Source organism: Mustela erminea, chromosome 6 (genome assembly GCF_009829155.1).
Source record: "Mustela erminea isolate mMusErm1 chromosome 6, mMusErm1.Pri, whole genome shotgun sequence".
Taxonomy (NCBI): domain Eukaryota; kingdom Metazoa; phylum Chordata; class Mammalia; order Carnivora; family Mustelidae; genus Mustela; species Mustela erminea.
In genome coordinates, this window is record NC_045619.1 from 144,203,751 (window position 1) to 144,229,403 (window position 25,653).

Here is a 25,653-nt window from a genome sequence, read left to right on the forward strand (position 1 = left end):
GATCTCAGGGTCCTGGGATCAAGTCCCAAATCAGGCTCCCTGCTCAGCCGGGGGCCTGCTTCTCTCTCTGCCTGCTGTTCCCTGTTTGTGTTCTTTCTTTCTATCTCTAAGACACAAATAAATAAAATAGTTTTTAAAAAATCAAATAAAATCCTTTCCGGAATAAGACAAGCTTAAAATCAAAGAACAAAACAGAAGGCGCCCAGACAGTGGTAATGATTCCTAAAGCCTGTTTCATGATCACGCCTCCCTTCCGCAGCAAGGACACTTCCAGGGATGGCCAAAACCCCGAAGAACAATGAAAATCTGAAACGCTGGCACGCCCCGCGTTTCCCATTGCAGCCGAGTGCCGGACTGGAACGCAGTGCCCGCTCTCCACACCCACGCTCGGGCCGTGATACGGCAGCAGCTGTGTGGACAGCCGCTCCCTGAGGCTGCGGGTGAGGACGAGTTAGCCTGCTCACGAGTGGAGGAACCACACGCAGGCCCGGAGGGAAGGGCGCCCGGCACCTCCGCCCAGCGGGGAAGGGACTAGTGGTTCCCAGCAGTGGGCAGATACTCACAAGTGACCTGCCTCCGTGGAGAGTTAGCCCAGATTTAGGACTGCTTGGTCTCACCCAGCTCATCCCGAACCAAGACCTGAAATGCTCCAACTTCCCAAGCAGTTCACAGCCCCCAGCTACGGCCAAGGGGTGGGTGCACGAATGCAGCATCAACCCCCCGACCCGGCCTTCCTCGTCTTCGGGTGATGCCAGTCCACGAGGTAAACAAAAGCGTCACCGCCGGCCTTGATTCAGAAATCGGTGTGCGCTTTGGCTGACGCCGCCAGCATGGGAGAATGTGCTAGCTCCAGGGACACGCGCACGACCACGGAACGTTCTTCACCGGAAACGGCAGGTTTTCTAAGCAGGTTAGCACACGCCCCAAAGAGGACGAGAGACTGAGACCCCGAGAAGGTTCGGCCAGGAGAGCGCCCACCGGAGAGGGAGATTCAGGGTGTGCGGGAAGTTATGCCTACGTTGTGGAATGAATCAGTGAGATCGCATTTCTTTTTGACATCTTGGGAGAGGAAAGGGAGAGGTTGGAACAAGGAAGGGAAGTCAAGCTAAGTCCAGGTTTCCAGGCGAGGACCGTGTCCCGGAGTAGGCAGGCTGCCACCAGCACGGAGCCAGCTCCTAGGGCCCAGGACAGGCGCCGTCACCCGCACCGGGAGGCTCAGGGGCCTGCAGCCAGCCTGGAGGCCTGACCCAGGGCAGACCTCGGTGCTCGGGCTTCTGCCAGCGGTGTGGGGTGCGGTGGGGGGGTGATGGGCTCAGGGGACTGCTGAGCCCCTCACGGAGGCTGCAGGGCCCAACCTGACGGCCAGCTCCTCCGCGGGATGAGGTTTTTGACAACGGCTGCCACAGTAAACGTCCCTGCCCTGGGCTGTCCCCCAGGCCCGGTGCCTCTGCTCCCTGTACTCACTGTCCCCATCCCCGCGGGCCTGCTCTGGAGGTGCGGCTGCCTGTAGAGCCGTCGTTCCGCTCCGAGGGGCTCCGGGCGCCGCAGGACCGCGCTCGCGGGCCGCCCCAGCTGCGGGCCGCCCCAGCTGCGGGCCGCACGGGGCCTCCGGGGGTCCCCGCCCCGGCCGCGCTCGCCCCCGATGACCGCAGCCCGCAGGCGCGCTCCGAGATGGGACGTGGGGGTCCTCCGCTCCGCTCTGCCCCTGCGGGTGGCGCGGCCGTCGTGGGGCGCGCAGCCCGGCTCGACTCCCGCAGGAAGCGCGGCCGGACGGCGACGGGGGCCGCGGCGGGGGCGGACGGACAGCCGGGCGGACGGACAGCCGGGCGGACGGACAGCCGGGCGGACAGCCGGAGCCCCCGCGTCCTGGGCGCTGCGGGGTCGGGGTCTCTCCGCCGTCCTCGAGCCGCGCCGCGCGCTCTGCAGCGGCCACAGCGCCCGCCAGTTCCCAGGTCCTTCCTTGCGTCGCCCCTTCCAGAAACGGGGCTCGTTCGTCCGGCGTCCCGCGGGGGCCGGAGCCTGAGCGCCCCGCGGCCGGACCGGCTCGTCCTCGCGGCCGTGCGGTCCCGCGGCTCCGCGCCCGCCACGGAGCCCCCTTGGTCCCCTCCTTCCCGGTCCACACGGCCGCCCCGGCCGGGACCTCAGGGCCGGGCAGCCGCGGGGCCCGCGCGGGGGCGGCCTGGGCCGGGTCTCCGAGGACCGACCGGGCCGCGGCCGCGCGCTCCACCCGCCGTTCACGCCGCCGCCGCCGCGGGCTTCGACCTTTCGCGCGAGCGGGTCCCGCGCGGGATCGGACGGTCCCGCGTCGCCGTCGGGGTCTCCTGGTCCTCGCCCGCGCCACGGCGTCGACGGGTCGCGTCCCCTCTGCCCGCCCGCCGTCCTGGACGCCCGGGAGCCTCCGGGCCGCGCGACCCTCCGTCCTGCTCGCAGAGCCCCGCGGGCCTTCCGTGGAGGCTCCCGCGCCGGCGCTCACCGCGGTCCCTGCTCTGCGGTGTTTCCTCGGGCCTCGGTGTCCCCGCAAGGCTGGCCTCACGGGATGACTTCCGAGGCGCGCCTTGTCTTTGTTTCTGGGGAACACTTGAAGGATGGATGTTTTTTAAGTGTTTGGCAGAAATTCACCACTTGAGCCACTGGGCCAGGGCTGTTTGCTGAAAGTTTCGTTTAAGAAACACTTACACAGCCGGTTTCCGCGGTCACCCGTCTCCAAGTACACCGTCCGGTGCCGTTCAGTCCACCCACATCTTCACAACTTTTACATCTTGCGAAACTGAGACTCTGTCCCCATGAAACAACAATCCCTCCCGGCCCGGCTTCCGCCCCTCAACTGCCCATCTCCGGGATTATGACGGTCGGACTCGAGACCTCAGGTTGAACCACCGGGTACGCATCCGTTCCTCAATGGCTTATCTTCTGCGGCAAGGTCCTCACGGTCCATCCACGCTCTGGCTCTCGAGTCCGCTTTTCTCTGTGCCCTCTACTCGTCCGCCCATCCCCGGACTCGTGGGTGTGCCCTCCTACAGACTGCTGTAATTCTGCACCGAGAGTGAGGAGCACACATCTCTTGGAGATCCTACTTAGAATTCTTTTGGGCTTTTTATTTTTAGAAGATTTTATTTATTCGAGGGGCACCTGGGTGGCTCAGTGGGCTAAAGCCTCTGCCTTCGGCTCAGGTCATGATCTCAGGGTCCTGGGATCGAGCCCCGCATCAGGCTCCCTGCTCAGTGGGGAACCTGCTTCCTCCTCTCTCTCTGCCTGCCTCTCTGCTTACCTGTGATTTCTGTCAAGTAAATAAATAAAATCTTAAAAAAAAAAAAAAGATTTTATTTATTTTAGAGGGAAAGCGTGAAAGGGGTAGGGTCAGAGGGAGAAACAGGTTCCCCACTGAGCAGAAACCCCGACGTGGGACTCGATCCTGGGACTATGGGATCATAACCTGAGGTGAAGTCAGTCGCTTAACCAACTGAGCCTCCCAGGCCCCCTTCTTTTGGGTTTCTACCTAGAAGTGGAACTGCTGGCTCGTGAGAACTCTAGCTTCCTGAGGACCCTCCAGACTGTTCTCCACAGCGGCTGCACCAGTCTGCATTCCCCCCAACAGCGCACGAGCGGTCCCCTTTCTCCGCGTCCGCGCCAACACCTATTCTCTGGAGTGTCCATCCTGGTGGGAGTGAGCTCACGTAGGTTTCATCTTCCTTCCTCTGTATTAGTGATTTTCGGCATCTTTTCACGTGCTGATTGGTTATTTGTGCATCCTCTTTGGAGAACTGCCTGTAGCAATGTGTTCTGCTTATTAATTTCATACGATCCATTGTTTGGGGCGCCTGGGTGGCTCAGTCATTAAGCGTCTTAAGCTCGGGTCATGATCTCAGGGTCCTGGGATGGAGCCCCGCATCGGGCTCTCGGCCCAGCAGGAAGCCTGCTTCTCCCTCTCCCACTCCCCCTGCCGGTGTTCCCTCTCTCGATGTGTCTCTCTCTGTCAAATAAGAAAATCTTTAAAAACAAAACAAAACAAAACATTGTTTGCAAATATTTCCTCCCATTTTCTAAGGTCTCTTTCACTGATTATTTCCTTTGAAGCAGAGAGATTTGTTTGATGTCATTGATCTACCTTTTTAATTTTGTTACTTACACTCTCCAGCTCTGGGATTTGGGTCACCTGTTGCTCTTTTCTGTTTCTTTGTTCATCTGTCATTTTCCTGATTCCGCGCGTCCTCCTTCAGCTCTGGCTCTTTAGGATGGTCGTCGTAAACCGTCTATCTGGGCCGTCACCATCTCGTTCTCCTGAGACAGCATTTTTTCCTTTCATGGGCCACACACTTCCCTACTTTTTTGTATGCCTTGCGATTTTGTTGAGAACTGGACATCTGAAATCTCATGTGGGAATTCTGGAAACCAGATACTCTCCCTTGTTTTAAGAATATCACTGTGCTAGCCACGGCTAAACACTGAAGGTCCCATAGTTCTCCTTGGAGCATGTGTCCCTCCTGGAGCGTGTGTGGTCTCGCCAAATTCCCTTCACATGTAGTTGCTTTTCTTCCTTTTTCTTAAAGATTTTATTTATTTATTTGACAGAGATCACAAGTAGGCAGAGAGGCAGGCAGAGAGAGAGAGGAGGAGACAGGCTCCCCGTTGAGCAGAGAGCCTGATGCGGGGCTCGATCCCAGGACTCTGAGATCATGAGCTGAGCCGAAGGCAGAGGCTTTAACCCACTGAGCCACCCAGGCGCCCCTGCAGTTGCTGCGCCAGCAGTGGCCAGCAGTCAGCGATCTAAACCTAGAATCCTAACCTTTGGGGGACAAGGTCCTCACCACCCCCTGTAGCCCACACAAGCAGCCACAGGAACACACACACCGCCTGCCCCGGGGCAAGGAGTGCTATGTGAACACCAAAGCCACAAGGGATAAAACTGACCAAAACTGATGGATTTGCCAGCCAAGCCCTTCCCTGCAAGTCGCAACCCTCCCGAGAGACCCGAGCTGCAGAACGGCTCCGCAGCTGTGATCCCCGCACAGAGATGGTTCCTGTCTCCGCAGCACCACGTGCATTTCAGCTTCTCTTAAATGAATCTTTTTCAGCACACGTACTTGGGAATCCGACTTTACACCCCCAAAACACAGCACTTGTTAGACACGCCTGTAAGAAAACTACGGCACGTGAGGGAAGCCTGAAGACGGCCGCACGGCAGCACCGAGGAAGCGCCACGCTGTGACTGCGGGTGCGCCGGCGGCCACGTGGGCGCAGCTGGAGGTTGGGAAGCGCGGCTCCCTCTGGCGGCCCGGCCGGTGCCCCGCGGCTCAGCGGCCACGAGCACTGCAAACGGGCGCCGGCGGGTGCTTCTATGGAAGCGGGCGGGGGGGCTGTGCTTCGCTGGACCACGCCGGTCCCTTCACACAAGCAGCAGAGGTCACGCTCGGCTGCCGCACTGCTCAACATCTTACCCCGCGAAGGGGTACTTTCTGTTCTGAAAACAAATGAGTTATTTTTTTTTCCTTTTTATTTCGCCAAACTACAGTGATTTATAACTAAACAACAACAAAAAACTAAATCAACCGAAATGACTTTCTTTCAGCGGTTTATTCTGGATGAGCTAGTTGCAGACAGGTTACAGGGTACACACATCGCGGAGAAAGGACTAGAAAATCATCTAGCACAGGCGCTGGCTCTCAGTAGGCCGGCTGGCGGCCGGTGTCCCCAAGCAGAGGTGTTCTCTCCTCAAAAAAGACCAGATGCACATGAACCAAAGTTCCCTCTTGCAGAAAGGAGTAAGATTTTTCTCCTTCAAAACACACATTCACGTCAGTCAATCTTTCCAGTTCTGCAGACCTGAAGCGATCAAAACTCCCTAAACACAGAACCCACCGCGCCCTCAGAAGACCGGTGCTGGGGCAGCACCGACGTCCGGCGGCCGCGCACCCTGCGGACAGCGAAGCAGGCAGAGACGCGGATGTCCTCACTCTCTGCAGTCTACAGGCCGGGACCCCCACCAGAAGAGGCCGGGCCCCCCGCCCTGCCAGAACGCCGCGGCGGAGGCCGCTACCGCCTGTCCTTCTTCCCGGCTTTCCGCTTTCCGGAGAGCAAGTGCTTGGGTTTCATATCGAACACGTGTCGGTCGGCTTCCCCCTTCTTCCCCAGGCGGTTCATCTTCTTCTGCGCACTCTTCATCATAGTCTTGGCTTTTTTCACCATCTGCGGAGCACGAGAACACACAACACACATTAACTCCCAAGCGTCTACACGCCTGTCGCGACCGGCCAGCAGTCTGTCTGCACGGCCCACATCTCTTCTGTGAGAAGCGCTGACGAGTCGCGTCTGTCGCTGCACTTGGCCCTGGGACCCAGGGGCTGCAGAGCTCGACCCTGCGCACGCAAGGACGGGAACACCATTCTGTCTGGACAAGTCCTGCGCCCAGCAGGAACCGGAAGACGGGGCCCATCGGCTACGGCTCCCTCTTACGCAAACAAGAAAACAGAGTCAGCCCACGAAACCAACCGCTCCCATGTGACGAGCGGCAACAGGTCTTACTAACTCCAGGTATCGAGGAGATGGAAATCTCCAGGCTTCCATCAAGTAAACGGTTTGCCAGTTCATATACACTTTCTCCTGTACCCGAACTTTCGAAATGCCAAAAGTAACCATTTCTGTGTTACTTAATAAGAAAAGCTTCAGTGAAAGAGTCTGTATATATCCAATGTCGTTCCCAAAAGACTGACCACAACCACCCCTGGAGGGCTCTGGCCCCGGTTCTGAGCAGAGTCCTAGGACACCATGCTTCCGCCACCCACGGGAGGACAGCACTAGGGCAAGGGTCCAGAGTGCCGAGCTGGCCTCTCGGGGGGCACCGGTCCCCACCTGTGGCCCCTGACCTCGGAACGACAGCTGCAGGGCGTGCCTGAGTCCATGAGTCACCGACAGAGGCTCCTGTTCTCTATCGCACATCAGAGGGACTAACCTTGACGTCCCGAAGGCCAGAGACATCCCGTGGAGGCCGAGAGCCGCTGCGGCTGCGGGCTACGGACGGGGGTGGGGCAGAGTCCTCCCGCTTCCTCTTCCTGGTAACGCTCCGGGACCTCCTGGCCTGGACCGCGTAATGGGCCTGGAAAGCACGAATGTGGTCACACACACGAAATTACACGGACAAGGGGACAGGGACAGGACACTCGAGAGTTCTGAAAGACGCGACTGAACAAGCTACAGCTCTTGGGACGTTGTGTTAGTCACCGGCCGAATGCTCCTTCCCACTCGACCGCCGCTTTAGGTCACGGACGGGGGTTTAACTCCGCCAGAGAGCACCACTACAGGCCGGCCGCGCCACGGCGTTCTCCCACACGGCAGATCGTGAGACCGACACCCCAGCTTCCACTTCAGATGTAGTGTCCTCTCCTCTCCAGCTCTGGGGTTACCACAGGACGCAGCCCCCAGAAAGCTCCGAGCCGAGGTTCAGCAGACACGGTGACCTCCCCTGGGCAGGAGCCCTGCTCGACAGGCGCGCAGGCCGGCAGCCAGCACGGCTCAACCCTCACGCGCACTCGTCAACAGAACGCTCCGCGCGGACAAGGCACTTGCACGCTGATTAAAAGCCGAATTAGTCTAACCCTTCGGAAAAGAGCTTTAACACATTATCTTTTGATTTTAGTTATTCTAATTGGGGAACCTGTTTTAATAAAATAATCTGGAATACAAAAAAGTTACTTTATACAAAAACATATATGCTCCAGAGGTGCCTGGGGAGCTCAGACAGTTAAGCGTCCGACGCCAGTTTTCAGCTCAAGTCATGATCTGGGGGCCCTGGGGTCGAGCTCAGCGTTGCGCTCCGTGCGCAGCAGGGAGCGAGCTCCCGATTCTTCTCCCTCTGCCCCCGCCCGATCTGCTCATACAGACTCGCTGTAAAATAAATAAAATCTTAAAAAAATATATATGCTCCAGCATCATTCATCAAGGAAAAAAATCAGAATTCCAATACTTACGTGACATACATTTTAATGGCTGGGCCCCGGGAAGAGTTCTGAACTACTCACAGCCTAAACTCCTCTCATGAGGACAGACTCAGTAAACCCTCATACATCTATGTGGTCACTAAGCTGAAGCCAAGACGTGAAGACCCGAGTCACCAATATGAAAATTCAAGTTAAAAATTAAAAAACAAGTTTATGCTTTGTTCTCTGACAGTCTAACTTGTATTTTTCCCAGACACAGATTACTTCTACTGTATTGTACGTTACTTACACGCCACTGTGTATTCTGAGTTGACACTCAATGAATTTTTAAACAACAACCCACCCAAGAAGCTCAGGCTAAACTAACACTTTTTACTTGGAAGTTACCCAAAAAATGCTATACCACAATGGGAAATAGGCATGATGTACAGAATACGGTTATAAATACGTTTTAAAGGAAAAAAGACCAAGTTCAAGCCCTCCCCATAAAAAGCTGAATAAAAAGGTGTACACTGCATGTCCGTCTAGATCACTTCTGTGCGCTACAAACACAAGTCATTTTTTTCTTTTGTGGTTTTGGTAGCTTTCGTGTTTTTCGTTAACCTGGAATGGAAGACGATGTAGGCACGAATATGATAAAAAGCTGACAAAAATAACAAAAAGAACAAAAACAAGAGAAAAACCAAACCCCCAAAAACATGCGTGCACTGGGGCCGGCCCACAGGCAGGGTCCCATGAAGCGTGCCCGGCGTCCCTCCACTCCCGCTGCGGGAACAAGAACAGAGGCTGACCACGGCCTCGGCACCACCCGCAGGGGCCCGGAGCCGAGTGCTCTGCCGTCCGAGGGGCCCCCGACAGCGGTGGGACGAGCGCGTTCAGCTCTCAGTGAGCACCTCCACGCTGAGCCTCGACACACGCGCTCCCAGGTCCCCTCGCTTCTGTAACCAGCTCTGCCAGCCCCGGATTTCGAAGAGCTGGTGTCCTAAGGCCGAGCCATCCGTGCCCCAGGACCATCTCCACGCACTTACGTTGTCTTTGTCATCCATGTCCACACCAAGGCTGCGCATCTCATCCTCCAAGACTTTCCGCTGAACCTGGACGTGGGGGAAAGGAATTTAAGCAAAATTACTTTGACGGAATGTTTAAAAAAGAGATCAAAGGGAAAATGTACCTTTTACAATGACCTACAATACATTTCTTCTAGGAATTAAGTCTTATAATCGAGCTCATGTCCGTATTTTTGAACAGGCACTAAAGCTGCAGAAACCAGCACCTCCCAAGCAGTGGCCACGGATAAGACGACATACATGCCATGTCCTTGGATTCCGCACAGCTCTGCGGGGGGTCTCTGCGTGCAGGGTCCCTGGAGCTGAGGTCACATGATGTGCCCCAAGACGCAAACTCCAGCCACAGCGTCTCCTTCCAAACCCACCGAGCCCCACAGGGGACACAGACAGACGTCTCATCTACCAGGAACCACTCACTTGCCATCTCCTGAAAACAGTATCTCAGACACACTTCATCCTTTACGAGGTGTCTGCAACGTCACTGTTCCCTTCCACTCCTGTCACACTTTAGCTGCCCCACACACCATCCTGTCTACCACACCCTGTGGTCTCAGGGTGCCACAGCACCTGGCCTCTCTGCCGCCCTGGCGAGCACAGAGCAGGAGAGAAAAGTCCTACAGAGACGGGACTGAGACCGGAAAGAATTCTCATACCATTCGAACCATCCGTGCCTAAAGTGTGACCCCCCCTTCCTAACCTGTCACAGGAGCCAAGAAACTGTCCACGGACTTAAGCCGGACTGGCTCAGATTCTTTAAGATGAACCCTGACTCGCACAGAAAATAAGCAACAGGAACAAGGTGGCTGATGGCTTTCCTGCCACAAATCTCAAACCACCACCTCACTTTGTTCAGCTGCAAAGAAGCTGCCTCCAACAGTGCGGAACCCAGAAGTCACGAGGAAAGGGGGCCATCGGCAGAATCCGGCTGACCGGGGCTCAACCCACCTCCAACACCAGTACCTGTCGACAGTACAATGTATGTGCAATCCCACAGCCACATCTGGGATGAAATGTCACTTAGCAACGGCTGTGCGAGAACCCGACACCCACGGGAGCTGGTCCTGGCACTCTGGAAACACAGAACTTGCCTTCTTAGCGGTCCGTGGCATCCTGGGGCCCTGTGTGTTCTTCTCCTTGGACTGCAGAATTTTCAGCTTCTTTTTCTCCCGAATTTGCTTCGCCAGCCGGCGGATCTCCCCCATCTCCTCATCCTCGCTGTCAGACTCGCTGTCGTACTCGCCTGCTGCTGTCCTGAGTTCTTCTTCTTTTTCTAATTCTTCTAATTTCTTTAAAAAGAATTGCCATTAAACACAACAGTGAAAACTCCCAAGTGTGACAATATTCCTACAGGAGCTCAGTTCCCCTCGGCCTCTCAGGGGGCGATGAGCGCTGCACCCGGTCCCATGCCGGGACGCCCAGCTCACCCCCCAGCAGCGAGCCCACAAACCCCAGGAGCCATCCGGTGCCAATCCCTCTTTGCTGACGATTACTGCAGACGTCCAGGTGAAATACGCAACCATTACCCCCCTCACTGCCCAGCACACCCCTCCACCGCACGTGTGTACACACACACACACACACACACACACACACACACACACACGTGAACACCTCCTGCTGTAAAACTAGAAACATCAACGTGAGCTGATATGTGACTATAACACTCCCTTTATCCATTCTAAGTCCATCCCCAAACACAAACGCCACCGCTGGCTACACAGTTAATAAGAAACCGGTTATGAGAGCGCCCGGCGGGCTCAGCCTGTGGAGCGTGCAACTCCTGATCTCGGGATCCTGAGTTCAGGCCCAGCGCGGGGGTTGGAGATTAAAGGAGCCCATGACCGGGTTCCTGGGGCTGGATCGTGGGCCTCAGTGTGCAAATGAAGGAGCCTGCCCAGCAGAGGACAAAGGCTTTAAGAAAGATTCTGTTTTCTGAAGAAAAAGAACCCGCGAACAGATAGCAGCAGGAGGGAGCCGCCGCCAAGGAGCAGGGCTCCAGGAGGCAAGAGCGGGTCCAGTAGGAGGGTGGGGAGCTCGCAACCCACGGAGCGCACCTGCCCCACAAAGGAGCAGAGCCCTGGGGTCTCCAGGACCCTTGGCAGGAGAGGCCATTGGTGGTGGGGTGGGGAGGCTCACGGTGTAGAAGGAACACGGGCGACACGTCCAGGCAGGCCACCGGCCGTGCTGATACTTTCACGGTCACGTAAGGAATAAAATCACACAGTTCAGTGAGTGACACAGACCTGCATGATGTCAGGATCAATATAATCCGCTACGTTGTGGCCTTCCCAGATCTCTGGTATCTTGTCGTATTTCTCGGAGGAATTCATCAGATCCCAGTATTCTGAAGCAGAAAAGAAAGGTCGTGTTTACTACAGTTTTTAATACCTTCAACCACGATGTGCCCAAAGTGACTTCTCACGCCCGCCTCGCCAGGCAAACAACAGAGCCCGGTGCCCCACCCCTAACAAAGGACACACGCCAGGGCTGGCCAGCAAGTGCCGCAGGACCGCGGGCGCAGAAGGGGAGGCGGTGGTGGCGGCGGCGGCGGCGGCAGACGCCAGCACCTGTGCACCACGCGAGCTAAACGCCGCCCTCCTGAAGCCACCAACACCGCCCGGAAGAAGCCTCAGGGCCCAATCTCTTCTCCAAGACAGGGATTCAGGTGCAGCGGCAGGACGTGCGGGCACGGAAGCCCTGCCGCTGCTTCCCGACCCGGACGTCGGCCCTTACTCTGAAGGTCCAAAACGTAATCGTCTCCCAGCTCCACTTCGAGGTCTCGCTCCTGCAACAGAAGGGCAGAGCTCTCCCGTCAGCTCTCGCTGGCCTTCCCGGTGCAAAACCGGGAGTCCCCTCACCCCCGGGAGGCGACCTCTTCTCCAGCCTGCCGGCCCTCACCTTTAACGCCTGTGAGGCCCAGCTCCACGTCCCGGGGACCCCGCCACTCACACCTGTGCTCACGGAGCCTGACAGCACGGGCTCAGGTGCCCTTCGTGTCATGCTCTGTGCCCGCGCCACGCACAAACGGCCCTCCGCACCCCTGAAGCAGACCTACCCGCTTCCTCCTGGGCTCCCCGATGTCCATTCTCTTCCTGCGTGCCACCACTCCCTCGGGGATGAAAGGGGGCCTCTCCTGAGGGGACAGCACCAGAAAGAGTTACGGAAATACGTTGCTGAATGCAAAAGGAACATGAGAGAAAAAGCAGAGGCACGCACCTCTCTGCAAAGTCAGACCAGTTCCAATCCCACAGACCACTGAGCAGAACCGCAGGGCCAACTGGGCAAGGAAACAGGAAGACTCCATACCTGATCCAAAGTTTATCTATTTAACAAAGATTTTAGGGGCGCCTGGGTGGCTCAGTGGGTTAACGCCCCTCTCTGCCTCCGGCTCAGGTCATGATCCCGGGGTCCTGGAATCGATCCCTGCGTCGGGCTCTCTGCTCAGTGGGGAGCTTCTCCCCCCACCCCCTCTGCCTGCCTCTCTGCCTACTTGGGATCTCTGTCAAATAAATAAAATCTTAAAAAAAAATTTTAAAAATAAACAAAAAATATTTTATTTACTAATACAACAGAGAGAGACAGCACAACAGGGGAGTGGCAGGCAGAGGAAGAAGCAGGATCTCCACTGAGCAGGGAGCCCAATGCTGGACTTGAGCCCAGAGACCTGAGCCAAAGGCAGACACTTAATGACTGAGCCACTGAGCCATCCCAAATGGTCGGTCTTTCTGTGCAGGACACAAAACCCAGTGGCCGCTCAAAAACAAAAACAAAAACACCTCAATATTAACTAATAGCATATATTTTAAAAATTAAATGTTAAATAGCAAATCAAAAATGTATAACCAGGGGGCACCTGGGTGGCTCAGTGGGTTAGGCCGCTGCCTTTGGCTCAGGTCGTGATCTCAGGGTCGTGGGATCGAGCCCCGCGTCGGGCTCTCTGCTCGGCAAGGAATCTGCTTCTCTTCCTCCTCTCTCTCTGCCTGCCTCTCTGCTGACTTGTGATCTTTGTCTATCTAATAAATAAGTAAAATCTTAAAAAAAAAAAGTGCAACCCGAGGCTGAAAAAAGAAACCCAATTCAAAAATGCAAATGACCAAAGCACAACAACAAAAACCTAAAGAACGTGAGAGTCTGATTTCCTTTACGTGAAAATCATAAATTAAATGAGTAACAGATAAATGACCTGAAGAACTAACAGGCCAATAAGCTCATGAGAAAAGCCTGCCTGAGAGGGCGCAGCACCGGACTCTTGGTTTTAGGACTGCGAGCTCAAGCCCCATGTTGGGGGTAGAGATTACGTAAAAATAGAACCTTTAAGAATAAAGCCTGTCTGCCCTAACCATCAAGGAAATCCCAGCAATGGCACCATCTTTAACAGACAAGACTGGTATCAGTAGACACTCAGCGTTACAGATCCAGGCAACGCACAGCATAACCCAGGAAGGCATTTCTGGAGGGCACGGTCTGATCTCCTCCACTCCCTACCGTAAAATTCTATGAATACACCCGCAATTAAAACAGAGTTCCGGACAAACACGTGCAACGGAGCCCAGCAATAGCAAGAAAACCAACAATAAAAATGTTCTTAAAGACTGATTTAGAGAGCGAGCACAGGTGGGAGGGGCAGGGAGAGAGAGTCTCAGACTCCGGCTGAGTGCGGACCCCGCCTCCAACAGCAACACGGGGCTTGATCCCACAACCCTGAGGACTGCGCCCTGAGCTGAACCCGTCTCAGATGCTTTACCGCCGCTGCCATCCGGTGCCCAGAAACCCAACAATGTTAAGGAATGTGACACCCCTAGGACTTTTACAAGCTTGCTTACACACAGAAAGAACGGAAGGACGAACGAGACGTTACCAATACGCCAGGGCGCGTGACGTCACTGTTACTCCGCGTGACCGTGCGGCGCCCGAGAGCCCTGCGTTCGCCTTGCAGGCTCGGGAAGGCCAACCTCACCTTGTCGTCTCTCTTGCTGGGCATGGCCAGATGCAGCCTGTTCAGCACCTCGTTCACCTTATTTCCTTTCATTTTGGTTTCAACTCGATGAGCCAGGAGCCTGTCACAAGCCTGAGGTGAGGAAACGGGACCAGGCTTTCAAGCATCCCGCCTCCGGGGCTGGACACGGGGGTGCGGGACAGGAACCAGCTCCCCCCCACCCCCCCTCATCAGCAGACCATGTCCCAAAGCTTTAGACCCCCCCATGTGCTTTTCCTCAGGAGTCCCAGCAGCTACTGCTGTCCTGGGGATCACCCCAAAGTCCACGTAAACCCCTGGAGCAGACCACACGCTTAGGAGGGAGCAGGCCACCAGCCCAGGCAGCATCCCGAGGCAACATTCCACGGTCCCTCCAGGCCTGCCTCAGGCCACCAGCGACTCGTGCTGTGCCCCCAGCCAGGTTCACGGCACCCCCCTGGACTGTGACTAGAGCACCAGAGCCAAGTCAACCACAGCATCAGTCCGGCCTAAGTGATCAGACTTGCACCTGAACTCAAGAGGAAACGTCTCACTCTGTGTTCCTCTTGCTCATTCCACGTCCACCCAAGTCCGCCCAAGTGCCGTGACAGTACGGCTCCTGCAGCCCTCCTGCCAGATCCGGGAGGACAGCAGGCAGCGGAAGGAGCAAAGCCACCCATGCAGGACCTCAAGCCCCGCGTTCAACCGGACGGGCGGGGACCAGGCTCAGGGCTGTGTACAGGCTCTCCCGCCCGGCCGCCTCGAGGGCTCCCTGCCCACGATGCTTGCAGAGAGCGCTTCCTTCCCCCATACGGACTCCTATGACGACAAAGGCCCTAAAGGGAAGCACGAAGCACTGACCTCCGTTTTCACTTGCATGACCCCCTCCTCCGTCAGGGTGCTTGTCTCAACCACGGGAAATCCTGCAGCCTGCAAATCTGCAAATATTTTCTGGGAAGACAAAAGAAAAAACGAGAGAGCATTATCTATTTCCACTTCCCCATGAATAATTCTGTTCTTCACACGGGTATCATAAATGCTAGCTGGCACATCCGCGGTTCATTTCTAAAGTCATCCGACGGACACTTCCCCAAATGCTGATCTTTCCCTACATTATTCTGTGATTATGAAAATAACCATTACCAGGAAGATCAACCCAGACTAGGAAGCAGACCAGAGGCTCCCTGGAGCCTAGTTCTCTACGATACCATCTTCTAACAAGGAACCCAGCAACATCAACCTACAGAATTTCTTTTTTTTTTTTTTTTAATGAAAATATTTTACTTATATATTTGAAGACAGAGATCCCAAGTAGGCAGAGAGGCAGGCAGAGAAAGAGGAGGAAGCAGGCTCCCTGCTGAGCAGAGAGCCCGATGCAGGGCTTGATCCCAGGACCCTGGGACCATGACCTGAGCCAAAGGCAGAGGCTTTAACCCACTGAGCCACCCAGGGGCCCCTACAGAATTTCTTTTAGAATGTCTTCAATGCAATTTCTAAATTAAACATTTGGCCTCTACAACCCAAGAGAATTCCTTACAAAACAGCACAGAAACCTAGAAATCGCTCGGATTTGGAATAAGGGGCTTCGTTCGTGCGCCTCTTCAACAGCACGCCCTCATCCAGACATGGGTCAACCCTATGACAGAAAACCAGTCACAAACAAGGCCACTACCCTCACTATGGGGTCTGACTTACCAGGAGACTCCCTCCTCCCCAGCAAAGAGCAGTGGTCTTGGGGACCCTGGGGACTACCTGAATTCACAGTGACCGTGTTTATCGCACGTAAGACCAGCGACGAGCCAGAGCACCGGGCAGGCTGCACCCTCGGCTTAACCCAAGAGTACCGCTGCAATGGCATCCCCTGCCCACGTGCTTTCCCGTTTCGTCCAGTCTGCCTGATGACATTGCCAACAAACCACCCAGGAATGCAGCTCTTAGTACCAGGGACTCCAGAATGGAAACCAACCCCGTCACAGCAGGCAGACCACGAAACTGGGGCCTGGGCACACCTGACCTCAAAGCCCGAGCACCTTGCCTGACACTCACCCTAACATCTGAGCCTCACAACTTTACCCTCGTCTCCACCCACCTGTGCAGGCACCTAAAAACTGGAGCTCACTTATCAGGGACTGGGTCCTCTCCAACCAGGCCACGTGTACCTGGCCAGTAACTGACTGACTGAACACAGTGCAGTGCCCGAGACACCAGCGCAGCTGCTGAAAAAACCCTCGCTCTTACCGAGCACTCGGTGTCCCAACAGTACAAGACAGGGGCACTGGGAAGGGACAGTACACCGCCTGCTGGAGACCCTCTCCGTTGAGCTGGTCAGGGACATGTGCTCCAGGAGACGGGGCCACAGCGTGGCTACCTAGTGCACTGCTCTCCAAGCACCAGGGTGACCCACCCCAGGGACGCCTCCCAGGCTTCCACCCTGCAGGCCTGGGTGTGTCCAAGAGTCCGAGAACCTCTGTACCAGGGCAAAGCTTCTCCAGGGCTGCAGCACGAGCTGTGCGGACAGCGAGGCCTAACCACCTTACCGGCCTCCAGAAAGTACAGCGCACACTCCTGACTCACTGCTCTGCCAAGTTCTCAGATGCTCGTCCTTCCCTCATCCCCAAGCTCGTTTCCCCACAGGAGTGCGCAGCAGACACTTGACACCCCCAGACCCTCCCACCGGCACCCTGCTCTGCAGGTGCCACTCCGTGCACCGGGCCGCCTGAGGCCGGAAGAGGCAAGGCCTACCTCACGGCGCTTTGTGTGCTCTCCGGCACCAAGGTAAGACTCACCGAGGTTCGCGTCCCAACCTGCTGAACGCACGGGCATTTCCACAGCCTCGAAGGCAGCGCAGAGGTCAGGAAAGGCCGGGTCTAGTCTGCCACCGATAACCCGCCAAGGCTACCACCTCAACTGTAAACTAAAAACCCGGGCTAGTATTGTTAAAATTCCTTCTAAACTTTGCTGGTCTGAAATGAGGTTTGTTATTAGTAGGTAAGAAATACTCAGAATATTAAGATGACTTGCCTGATCGTCTTCAGAAAGCTCGGCGATCCGCTTCACGTCACATTTGTTCGCCACGACTATCAGAGGCTGGAACAGGGGAGGCAGACACTGAGATTACCGTCCGCACGGTGCACGTGATACACCGGAAGCCCTGGCTGCTGCCCGTACCTTGTTGACAAACAGCGGCCGGATGTTCTGGAAGAGCTCCAGCTGCTCCTTCAGCCCGTGCCCACACTGCTCAGACAGGTCCATCACGTACAGCACGGCAGCGCGCAGGTGAGCCAGCGCCGTGATGGCCTGCATCTCAATGGTGTTCCGGTCCTCCAAAGGGTGGTCCAGGATCCCCGGCGTATCTACCACCTGACGGTCAGGTGTGTTATCCCAGAGCACACGCACCCACGGACCTCCCGGCTAGCACACGCAGGAAGGGACGCAACCCCAAACCAGCCCCGGAGCCAGTACATAAGACAGGTCTCCCACCGACCATGATCAAATAAGCTTTAAATGTGCAGAGAAAGGGGGGACGGCGGGACCCCACAGAGGTCACTGAAGAACTAGCCAAAGACCTGGAGAAAAGGACTCCTCTTTTTTTTTCTTTCTAACATATGCCAAACTATGCCAAACACAGGGACTGAGCTCCTGAGCCGGACGCCGAGAGCCACGCGCTCTCCGGACTGGGCCAGCCAGGAGCCCCGACCGAGCAGAACAGAACAGCAACAGGCAAACACGCCCCTGTGTTAGGAACAGTTTCACCGTTTATGAAATGAAATTCTACTGCTAGAAGCTTTTTAACGGCTAACACACGTCCTTCGTATTAACAGGGTCCGAGACCACGAGGGGGCTGTTAACACAAGCGGACGTCCGCACAGGCCGCCCTCAGGCAGCCGGGAAGCTCGGAGTCTTCTCCGCAGTGGCGCTCCTGGTGGCCCCGAGAATCTCCCACCTCCTCGGAGTCCTCCCCCCAGCGCACTGGAATTAGGGAGACACTGGTTCTTCAGGGATCCCTGAAGTCCACCCCCATGAGCAAGACCCGGGACGCGAGCTCCGCGTCTGAGGTGAGGGCGCTCACCTGCCAGCGCAGGTACTTATAATCCATGTGCCCCACAAACAGGGACTTGGTCGTAAACGCGTAGGGCTGGACATCCACATCGGCTCTCGTCACCTAAAACACAACAACCATCTTCCCAGTCACACAAGTTCCATACCTCATTTCCCCTTGAGAAGGTCAACGTGGCACCTACGGGTTACTGAGACGAAGGAGTCTGGCATTAAAACAAGAGCACACAAGGAGAGAGACCCAGGACAATTACACCGTCGGGGACAGAAGCTGCCGCCGACAGACGGACAGGTTCCACCCACTTCCTCCCGCCACCGGGTCAGGACAGGAACGGTCCCCATCAGACAGGAGGGAGGTGGGGGGGCCACCAGGCTGGACGGTGTCCGTCAGCTTGCGCTCTGATGCACCCTGGGCCCGGGAGTGCCCCACAAACTCGCTGTGCGGACAGAAATGCCCTACCTGCACGGCTGACACAGGGCCCACCAGCCACACGTCCCTACCAAGACTCGGAAAGTAGTCAGTGCACCCGAGGGACTCAACGGTTTATTGGTTCCATGTAAGGGACCGAGTGGCTCCCAAGCACTTGGACCATTGGCTCGGGCACCACAGAGCCGCGGCCTGTCACGTCAGCACAGCTGGGGACCAGAGAGAAACCTGCAAACGGGCTGCGAGCACAAGTGCTCCTGGTGCGCACATCCGCACCTGCTCCCGACCGGCGCCCGAGCTCCTGCGGGCGTGAGCGGACCTTCTGTTTCATTTACTCATGAACCAATACTACTTTCCACAAGATGTGTCCATATGTTTTAGGAAGAGTGTGCACGCAAGGGCATGAGAGGGAGAGGCGGAGGGAGAGAGGGAGACTCTCAAGCACACCCCGCACAGAGGAGAAGCCTGATGGCGGGCTCGACCTCATGACCGTGAGATCACGACCTGAGGTGAAATCAAGAGTCAAACCCTTAACTGACCGAGTCACCGGGGCGCCCCTTAAATGCGGTTTCTACAATGTTCAGGTCCCTGGAGCTCAGCTAAGCTGTCCTGAAGCACCAAGTCACTGTCCTCAAGTCCCACGAATAGACTTGCTCAAGGACACGGCAACCTGGCCACTCCCCATGACGGGGACCAAGTACCTTCTGTGACAAGTGACCCATCAAGCAAGGGGACACCCAGGAAATACCTCAGGAAGCCCAATCCAGCAACTGCGGCCTGTCCATCCACACCGGCTGCCCCGGCGTCGCCGCTCCCAGACTATGCTCTCTGCGTGTTAACAAACCCACACTCGAATGTCGTGAATCCCGAAGAAACTCAGCAACACACACCAAAATACACAATGTTTTCCACAACAGCAACACAAATGTGGATTCACACAGCTTCAGTCCTCCCCTCCAGTAAAGGGTTGTGTATACCGAGGGCGGCACTGACTCAAGGACTGGTCGGCCAGCCGGACTCCAACCCACAGGGACAGGACACAGCAGGCCTCGAGCCTCAGGTCCTTGGTCACTTGCTTTATCCCCAGGCGCAGACTAACCTTATTTAAAGATTTTATTTATTTTTCAGACAGAGACACAGTGCATAAGCAGAGGGAGAAGCAGAAAGAGAGGCATTCGGAAGCCCGACACGGGGCTCATCCCAAGACCCCGAGATCATGATCTGAGCCACAAGCAGACACTAACCTTATTGATGAAGCTGGACTTGCCGACATTCGGGTACCCGCACAGGAGCAGCGTCCTCGTATTTGGGTCAATAGTCGGCAGACGGGACAGATGCTGGCGCACTGTGGGAGATGCACATTACATGCCCTTAATTTCGTAAGAACAAGGGAAGAAGTCAAACTTGGCGATCTGCTCCAGGAAGCTGTGCTCCCGGGCCGTGGCTCATGAAGCCCGTTTCAACAGTTACAGTGCGAGTCGACAGAACACACACCAACAGAAAAGGATTAGCTGCAGACACACCACACTACACAGAAGAGCTCCCCAAATCGGGCTGTATCCAGAATCCTACTGGCCAGGTCCAAAATGGAGCCAGAAACAGGTCGACTTGCCCAGACTGCTCTTACTCAGTGAGACGGTATCTGGAAAGCGATTCTGAAGCAAGTGTGCGTGCTTCCTGCCTAGGCCGTGGGCTGTTTCCACACAACAAGGCCCAATGAGGCCACTCCGATCCCTCGGGGTCAGACCGAACGGACCCTGGGAAGCACTGTCACAGCAATCAAGTAGGACAACGTGTCACAAATTATCTGCAGACAGATCCCCGGGAAGGGAAACAACGACTTAAAAGCATCTGTAGCATTAAAATGTACATAAAAAGGCACCTAACAGTGTCACTGCACATCCTCCGCTAATCCAGAACTGTCTTCTTACACAAACTACCACGTAAGAAACCGGGGCAGCCGCTGCACGCTGACACGTACCGCGAAGCTTTTCCTGACGACTGATTCACCCGAGGGCGCACACTCGCACGCGCCGAGCCGGGGACAGGCAGGGAAGAGAATCCCGAGCAGACCCCCGCCCCACTGAGCACGGAGCCCAAACCAGGACTTAATCCCATGACCGTGAGATCACGACCGGAGCTGAAATCTAAAGTTGGACGCGTCACTATCTGAACCACCCAGGCGTCCCATGGTGCAATTTTTTGTAAAACTTTATATTATCAATAGGTTAAAACTATGGGTCATTTTAGTTTTTACTTATTTTCTTGGTATCTCCCTGTGATTTATAGCGTATGTGCCTTATGCACGAAATACGAAAAACAAATTCTCTTAACAGTACTAGGTATGGGTAAGCATTTTAACTCCCAGCCGCTTTTTCAATAATAACTAGCCTGTCCGAATTTCTGATAGGCTAGACAGGGAAAAGTAATTCGACCCCGTTAGGTCTAAAAGAAAACAAAACCAAATATTCCGAACAGGAGTTCCTGACGGGAACCAGGCCGCAGAAGCGCACAGGCCGCCGGCGCTCCCGCCCCCGCCCCCGCCGCACAGGCACCTTGCTCCAGATACTCCAGACTCTGCTTCTGCCTCCGGATGATGGTGCACATGCGCCCCAGGGCCGCGCGCTTCAGCTGCTTGCAGCGGTACAGAGAGTCTCCGTACTTCATGAGCCGCACGTAATCTTTAGCCACACTTAAATAAGAACACATACGTGAGATGCTTTTCACTTTGGGCAATGATTGGAAAGGTACTGTATTAAGAAAATACCTTACTTGTCCACTAAATTTTTGGCAATATTTATTTGTCCTAGAGCCAACTTGTAATGATCCTTGTCATAGAGAATGTTCATCAGATCAGCATAAAATGGATGGATGTCCTAGAACAGAAACACAGTGAGCAGTTTTTTGGCACAGGTTTCTCACCCTGATGTCAGGACTACTTGCAGAATAATTTCCTGGGAAAGTACATCCCACCTTCCCTCTCTCCACGACCCCCCAGGATCTCCCCCCCGCCCTCTCTCCTGATGACTCTTTAGTTCTCTGAGGAAACATCTCAGTGAGCTCAGGGGTCACTGCTGCCTAGGCTGCCCACTTGGCCTGGGCCCAAGACTGTGCCCCCTTCACCCTTATCCACAAATCCAGCCAATTCTCCATCTGTGCACCAGACCCCGGCCCCAAGACCCGAACCCAGGCCTGCAAACATGCTGTCACCGCCCCCCCAATCTGAACGTCTGCAGGCCCCCTCGAGCCCACAATCCTTCTTACTCCTTTGTTCCCCTCTTGGCAAACATCACGAAGAGAGGCTCCTTCCCTCCCTGAAACCCAGTCTGGTGAGAACTGTCTCCAGCAGCCCACCCAGACAGCTCATCAGACCAGCCCTGCCCCAAACTCCCTTCATCCCTGCGGAGCTCTGCACAGCACGCAGCTGGCCACTCACACTTCTTCTTTTTTTTTTAGATTTTATGTATTTATTTGACAGAGAGAGATCACAAGCAGGCAGAGAGGCCGGCAGAGAGAGAGGAGGAAGCAGGCTCCCCGCTGAGCAGAGAGCCCGATGTGGGGCTTGATCCCAGGACCCTGAGATCATGACCTGAGCTGAAGGCAGCGGCTTAACCCACTGAGCCACCCAGGTGCCCCCACTCACACTTCTTGATGCTTTCTATCCAAAGGGCCTCCAGCTCTTGTGGCCTCGTGCTCCTACCCAACACCCAACATCAGAGTTCCCGGGAGCACTTTTCTGTCCTCACTCACATCCTGGGTGACCTCACGTGGATCGAAGTGCAGGGACATCTCCAGGCCAGACCTCAGATGAAGCTCCAGACCACATGCCCTTCTGTGTGACGTCTCACCCACATTTCGATCAACGCATTTCGATCACACCCTCCACGTTCCCGCGTGCCCGTGTGCACGGATGGCCGCAGCACGGTCACCGGTGCTCAAACCCGCTAGCTCCTCCTCCCAAGCACTCAACTCTTCAGCTCCGCCAGCCGCGTAACGCGGTGCACCAACCTTCGGGCGGTCTCCTACCCCCCGGGCCACTCACCCTCCTCAACGGAAGTCAAAGCTCAGCTCGGCCCAGGGCCAACCTGGAAGGCTTAAGACGGAGCACAAGCACCCGTGGGCTGGAGACACATCCGCTCTGACCCACCTGCAGCCTCCCCCTCTCCACACCCGGCCCCAGCGCCTGGTCTTCCTGCTCCTGGAGACATCACGCCGCGTCCCTCTGGGCCTCTGCACTTGCTGCTCCTGTGGCCTCAGTGCTGTTCGGGAGCGGCCGCACGGCTCACCACCTCACTGCCCTCAGGCCCTGCTACAGTCTCCGGGCTCTCCTCGCTCATCTGCCGCGCCGCGGATCTCCACCACGGTTACCACCTTGCCCCTCACCAGACAAGCCCAGGGCCTCGATGCCTGCTGTGCTCCGGGGCCTGAACAGATCCCCAGACACGCAGCTGCTCTCACCTCCTACTCCAAGATTCTTCAGAGAGCTCACTCTAGTTTAAAAAGCGCGGGGGGCGGCTGGGTGGCTCGGTTAAGCATGTGACTCTCGACCTCAGCGCAGCTCAGGACCTCAGGGTGGCGAGACCGAGTGTCACGTCCACACGGAGTGTGGAGCCTGCTTCAGATTCTCTCTCCTTTTCCTCCCCAACCCCTCAGGGGAAAAAAAGGTAACAGGATGTTCACAGATTTAAACTTCTATTGTATAAAAAAATACCAAGGAGAAAAAAGATAAAAGTTCTTCCAAAGAACTACAGAAATCGGGGACTAATTAGTTCACAAAATTTTGTTTGCTCAGATCAAGTGTTTCGGAGTATCACACCGGTTTTCAAAAACCTCACCGTTCTGTTTCCCACCAGGGAAGTTCTAGGGTACCCGCCCTCGCCCCAGGAACCAGTCACGCGCTCAGTGGCCCGTACGGAGCACCTCAGCACGCCTGGGAGACGCACGGAGTGCGCGCCCGTCTGCCGGCGGAAGCCTCTACTCTTAGTTTCGGCACATCTGGAATTGCTCAAACGAACCATCACCACCTTCAACACAGAAGAAACTCCTGTCACACAGACCAGCTTCCCCTCTGCCTGGAGCCAGCTTCAGACTATTTTGGGACAGCGGCAAATGCAGGCTCTCACCCTGGACTGCTGGCCGCACCCCACGGCCTTTACCACCTCAGTCCCCTTGCAGCTGCGTGACCCCACACAGTGACTCGCAAGCGGCGTCGGCTCCTGCTTTCCCGGCTTCACCAATAAGCAGACTCGACTCTGCCGCGGAACGAAGGTTTCAACTGTTTTCGCTCATGACGCGAGTCCCCGCTCCCCACACGACCTCCTCTCGGCCGTCGCAAAGAGCCCGTGCGGACCTGGCCGTCCCGGGCCCACGAAGCGACAGGATCACAAACGGTGGTGGACCTCGGGCGACTGATGTGACCCGAGGCCACAGGAAGCCCACCCAAGCCAGGGAGCTGCCAGATTCACCGCGACAGCGCTGAGAGCTTGGGCGGCCACCTGCCTGCCGCGGGGTGACAGGGAAAGCCTGAGGAGACCGCGCCGGGCCTCTCAGGGGCTGTGACGGGGAAAGAAGAGTACTACGGAGTCCGACTCCTGTGTTCTGCTCCCGCTGTGCCCCGGACTCACAGAGTCTGACAAGCGAACCACCTGTTTCCTTCCCGATTTGTCGGAGACGTGCACGAACCGGCTACCGACACCAGTTACCTGCTGGCTCACGTCTACGTCACCGTCTGCGTCCCCGAGTCACTTACATCCAACTTGGGGAAATCTGTTAGAATCTGGGAGAGTCTGTCATGGTAATTCTGCTGAGTAAATTTGACCTTCCTCATGTAGAAATGTCTGATGCGATGAATCTGGTAATGTTTATGGATCACCGTGGGAGTCTTCCGCTGAGTCTTCGATAGCGTCAGGTCAATGAAGTCCTGCAATTACACCAAACAAGACGCAGAAATGCCCACTGTTTATCTGCGCATCTGGAATCCTCTCAAAACACTACAAACAACGGGGCCACACGTTTCTAACGACACTTTGTCTAACTGATCTTTAATCTTATGCTCAGCTTGATCAGGTTCATAGTTTCCCGCCTTTAAAAATCCCTTAGCAGACGGCCGCCAAAATAAATTCTGTCCCAGGCGCTCTCGATGTGACCCTGCTACCCACACGCCCAGGGCCCTCTCCAACGTCAGTCACTCAGGCATAAATCAGGAAAAACGTTCAAGAGACAAAAGTCCTGCAACCTCAACCCGCGCATCTTTGACTTTCAAAGGACATCCAACAAAGGACACACGTACACCCAAATCTACTGTGGTTCCGCAAGACCCCAGAAGTCAGAGACATGAACAACTCCTGGCTCAGCGGCCGCCAGCCGAGACCAGAAGACGGTGCCCAGCGCGCCCGTCAGCGACGGCAAGGGCACGGACCTCAAGCCCGGGGACCTGCGCCCCCGACCGAGCCAGGGGATTCTATGAAGCCTTAGGAGGCTCGTCCCCAAGTCCGCGGCTTCGTGACGTTCTCCCGACCGACCCTCCTCCCCGTCTGGGCAGGATCCCAAGGTCCCCGGAAGGTCTCTAATTCTGGAGGGGAGGCCCCGACCTCTGGGGGAGGGACCCCACCGCGGGGGACCCCGACCTCTGGGGGAGGGGAGGCCCCGACCTCTGGGGGAGGGACCGCACCGCGGGGGACCCCGACCTCTGGGGGAGGGGAGGCCCCGACCTCCGGGGGAGGGACCGCACCGCCGAAGCCCCCGGAGTCCGGGACAACCGCTCACCCCGGAAGGCTCTGACCCGCCGGAGGACGCGACCTGCGCCCGGCCCGAAGTGCAGGCTCGGGCTTTCCTGGCGACGCGGCAGGGAGAGGCGAGAGCGCACAGGCCCTCGCGGCCGCCTACCTTGGCCGACGGCACCACCGTGATCTTCTTGAAGTTGTAGTGCGCCATGCCTGCGACCCGCCACGAGGGAGCGCGGACGGGGCCGGGACTTCCGGCGGCACTTCCGGCGGGGCGGGCGGGACTTCCGCCGACGGGCGTCACTTCCGGACGCCGCCTGCGTCCCCAGGCTCCGCTTCCGAGTCGCACGGCGCCCCCGCCCGGCGGCGGGTCCCCGCGGAGGAAGTCGCTGGGGTCCGCGGGGGCGGCGCGGGGAGGGAGGGGCAGGTCCGGGCGGGCCGACGCGGCTCGGGGGCGCGGGGGGCTCCGGGTCCTGGGGCCTCGGGGGGTGTCTCG

The 25,653-nt window shown here is 56.5% G+C and overlaps 1 protein-coding gene across 2 annotated transcripts; it reads right to left on the minus strand.

Annotated features, from left to right (window-relative positions):
- Positions 1–5,552: 5,552 nt before the first annotated feature.
- Positions 5,553–25,428, minus strand: GTPBP4 (GTP binding protein 4). 2 transcript variants are annotated; one of them, XM_032349875.1, is made up of 17 exons: positions 25,321–25,428; positions 24,185–24,355; positions 21,208–21,311; positions 20,991–21,127; positions 19,680–19,780; positions 18,022–18,114; positions 17,121–17,312; positions 16,974–17,039; positions 14,814–14,903; positions 13,956–14,066; positions 12,054–12,131; positions 11,732–11,783; positions 11,242–11,342; positions 10,087–10,284; positions 8,960–9,025; positions 6,947–7,090; positions 5,553–6,183 (listed from the first exon to the last, which is right to left on the minus strand). In XM_032349875.1, exons 1-17 carry the CDS (start codon positions 25,366–25,368, stop codon positions 6,031–6,033), a joined length of 1,905 nt encoding a protein of 634 aa, XP_032205766.1. In that variant the 5' UTR covers positions 25,369–25,428; the 3' UTR covers positions 5,553–6,030. The 2 variants fall into 2 exon arrangements, with proteins under 2 accessions (XP_032205766.1, XP_032205767.1); XM_032349876.1 differs by lacking the exons at positions 24,185–24,355; positions 25,321–25,428 and adding an exon at positions 22,079–23,459.
- Between the last annotated feature and the right edge of the window lie 225 nt (positions 25,429–25,653).